This window comes from Dysidea avara, chromosome 13 (assembly GCF_963678975.1).
Source record: "Dysidea avara chromosome 13, odDysAvar1.4, whole genome shotgun sequence".
Classification (NCBI taxonomy): domain Eukaryota; kingdom Metazoa; phylum Porifera; class Demospongiae; order Dictyoceratida; family Dysideidae; genus Dysidea; species Dysidea avara.
Window position 1 is genome coordinate 630,757 of NC_089284.1, and position 3,807 is coordinate 634,563.

A 3,807-nucleotide genomic window follows, 5' to 3' on the forward strand; every position below is an offset into this window, starting at 1 on the left:
TGTATTTTTCATGACAGATTGCTTTATCTCACAACACGAGCTGCAAAGGACACCTGTTACAGGTATGTTAGTATGTATATACAATTATGCAATATCCATTAGTACTAGTATGTATGTAACAGTTGTATCATGTACCCGAGTGATTTGCCTGATGGCCCTTGAGCTTGGGTGTACATATTAGGCAAATCACGAGGGGATGTGATACAACTGAAATGTACCATGCCAATGCAGGCGCCTGCAGGCAACCCAAACCAATATGAAACCATTAGACCAACTTGTGAAATTGTATTATGGGACAGCAGAAGCTAACGTTGTGACTACATTTGTTAACATGAAGGGGAAAAGTCATATATAACAGTATCACCGAAATTTTCAATTAAGCGATTTTACAAGTATTTTAAACTCACTGCATGATTTTACAGATTACTACATTTACTAGGGGTAAGCTTTGCTGTAGAGTGTTTATCTCGTGTTACTTGAAAAGTGGGCCTCTCTGTATTCAAAATGTGGCAAATCACTTATGAATATGCTAAAGTACTAGTTCTCACCTTAAACCAACGTTTTTCAACTCATAGGATGGCAAGTGTGACAAATCGCTTCCATTTGAGTGCTGTAGGATGCAAAATCAAAGCATGGTTTTTATCACATGACCAATAATAAATTCCTACAATTAATTTCGGCTTGAGTTCACAAAGAATTTGGTGGTACTGCTCAAGGCCATGGTACATGTAAAATATACCATCGCCAGCCATGGTTTACAAGAGATGTATCCTGAAATTTGCCTTTGAAGGTAGGTGGCTTCATGGTACATAGCAATGATAAGAGTTGTACACACTAGTTTAACAATAGCCTTTTGTGCTTCAATATATCATTGTTTTTACATATGTCTAGGTGTTGCAACAACCGTTGCAACAACCTATGCTGATGCAGTGAGAGGCATATCCGGTAAGCATACATGTATTGTTATAAATTTATTGATTTCATGTGAAATATATGAGTACATACACCCCTGCACAGGGAGTGTATAAGACTAATCATGCATACATTGTACAGGAGTATAATCATAATATAATATTTACAATTAAGGTATACTGTATACCTGTAGTACTAAATAGTAGGAATTACAAAGATTTATGTTTCTCTCCCCACTTCTCTCCCCACAAAAAAAAAGAAAAGGAGCCAACTTCATGGCATGTAGAGCATATCCAGCTAAGGTGGTTTCCAGACTGTGTTGAGTGCAGGTTTGTAGTAGGGATGCCACGATAGTTTCCAAATGGCTCAGATCACGAAGTGATTGCATGCTATTTGGGATTATATGAAGAAGGTAAAGTCGAGCATATCAATGGTGTAAGGCCTGGTTTCCTAGAGTTACAGCTAGTTGGTCGTTAAATAGAAAAGGATACTAAGCACGTGCGCACATACGCATGCGCAAGGAATCCTTATAAAATTTGCCATGCTTTCACACCTTTGGCCTTTTGACAGTGAGCCAGATGTATGTCAGAATAGGACATGGGTGGGTGGGACCATTGATATGCTCGACTTCACCTTTTTCATATAATCCCAAATAGCATGCAATCACTTCGTGATCTGAGCCATTTGGAAATTATATTTCAGAAGGCTCTGTCTCACATATCAATGGTGTTATTTGTAGCTCAAAAACATGGTGAAGTCGAGTAAATGTGTTAAGCATGAGCACACACCCACACAAAATTAATATTTTAGGTCTCACTACTTGTTGACGACAGCACAGCCAGGCCATATGAAGGGTTCCGGGTAGGGCGATAATAGAATTTTTCTGAACACTGACTCTGTACTCCAGTCTGCAGCCTTCAGGATGTCACTTGTTGTCACTCCAGAATCTGCAGCAGCTGATGCCGATGCACTCCTCGTAGAGTGAGCTGTAAAAATACTAACATCAATACCTGATAGTTTTAGAACTTCCTTTAGCCACCGGGCAATTGTACAAGGTGTTACTGGTTTGTGAGGTTTCACTGTGGCCACAAAGAGTTGATCAAACTCCTTCCTCAAAGGAGATGTTACTGTCTGGTAGCGACGAAGAGTCTCTACTGGACACAGTTCTTTGTTCCCGGGAAAGGTAGCAAAAAATATATCAGTTAAAGGTTTACCCTATCTAGACTGCTTTGCCAGATCAGAGGGCAAAAAGGAAACTCCCTCTGGTTTGAATTGGCACTTACTTATGGTTAGAGATGCTATATCTGCCGAACGTGATGGCCTAACTAAAGCCATCAGCATGACCAGTTTGTATGTCAGTAACTTCAAGGAGAGTGAATGAGTGTCACCCCACTTTGAGATGCAATCTAACACTACTTGAACATTCCAAGTAGTAGTATAACGTGGGAGAGGTGGCCTGGCATGGAAGGCTCCTTTCAGGACCCTGGCCACAAGTGAATGCTTGCCCACATCCATATCATCCACTCTGTCATGTACACTGGATATGGCAGACCTGTAAGCATTTAGAGAACTTGTTTGGTAACCCTGTGCATGCAAATCAGCCAAGAAATTGGCTACATCTGAAATGGGTCCTGAAACGGGATCGAGACCCCATTCAGTACACCAGCCCAACCATTTCTTAAAGTGTGAGTCATAGGCTTTAGATGTTTTGCTTCTCCAGGAAGTGAGTAGGAGTTCTTTAGCTGCTTCTGAAAGGTTTCCACCTCCAAACTTCTGCCGGAGATAGGCCATACGGCTAGCTGGGGTACCAGATCCATCCGACTGGCATCGGATGTCTGTTGGAATAGGCTCAATGTGCGAGGAAGTTGCTGTGGATAGTCGTACAGCATTTCCAACAGAACAGGATACCACGGCTGGCCCTTCCACACTGGGGCCACCAGTATTACCTGGGCTTGCTGTTGCTGCACTTGAGACAGAACTCTGCCTACTAAGCACCATGGAGGGTTCGCAAAGCCTTTGAATGTTTCCCATCTCTGGCTGAATGCATTCGTTGCCTCTGCCAATGGGTCTGGTCTCCAACTGAAGTAGCGAGATAGTTGGGTGGATAGGCGAGATGCAAATAGATCCACTTGCAGTGGTCCCCACTTCTGGTTGATCTCTTGGAACAACTTGGGGTGAAGTTTCCAGTCTGTTCTGTCCTGCATTGACCTGGACTCGGCATCCGCCACAACATTCACTACCCCTGGTATGTACTCTGCAGCCAGGATGATGTCTTTGGACAGAGCCCACATCCACAGGGCTTTGGTGAGGTCCGTCAGCTGGGAGGACACTGTACCCCCCATGTTGTTGATGTATGCTACGGCTGTCTGGTTGTCCAGCTGCAATAGCACTGACATTTCCGAATGGCCCTTCAGGAATGTCTTCACTGCCAGGGTTGCAGCCAGTAGCTCTAGGCAGTTTATGTGCATCCCCTGCTCTGGTTGGCCCCATGGACCCCCTGTCCTTGTGCCATTGCAGACTGCCCCCCAGCCCTGGAGAGAGGCATCTGAGGTGATGATCATAGTCTGCTGTCTGCACAGCAGGGCTTTGCCATTTCAGTGAGTGAGCTTCTCCTGCCACCAGGTTAGCTCCTCTCTGGCCTGAGTTGACAGTGACGGTACCGTGTTGTAGTTCTGGTTGGTGTGGTTCAGGGCCCTGTGTAGGTCTGCTTGTAGTGACCGGTAAAATAGAGGGGCAGGAAGGACTGCCTGTGAAGCCGCATGCAGCTTCCCTATCAGCTGAGCTACCTGTCGGGCTGTCACCTGTGACCTCTGTAGGTGCTGACTGACCTCCATCCTTATGTGATGGAGTTTCTCTCCTATAGGCTCAACCGTAGTGAGGTAGAGTCTACTTTCA

The 3,807-nt window shown here is 44.5% G+C and overlaps 1 protein-coding gene across 1 annotated transcript; it reads right to left on the reverse strand.

Annotated features, from left to right (window-relative positions):
• Positions 1–2,525: 2,525 nt before the first annotated feature.
• Positions 2,526–3,380, reverse strand: LOC136243373 (uncharacterized). Its single transcript, XM_066034890.1, has one exon. It carries the CDS (start codon positions 3,378–3,380, stop codon positions 2,526–2,528), a length of 855 nt encoding a protein of 284 aa, XP_065890962.1.
• Between the last annotated feature and the right edge of the window lie 427 nt (positions 3,381–3,807).

Bases quoted from the DNA above. Each gene is read 5' to 3' on its own strand.
- LOC136243373 (XM_066034890.1), bottom strand. From the start codon at position 3,380: ATGCACATAAACTGCCTAGAGCTACTGGCTGCAACCCTGGCAGTGAAG.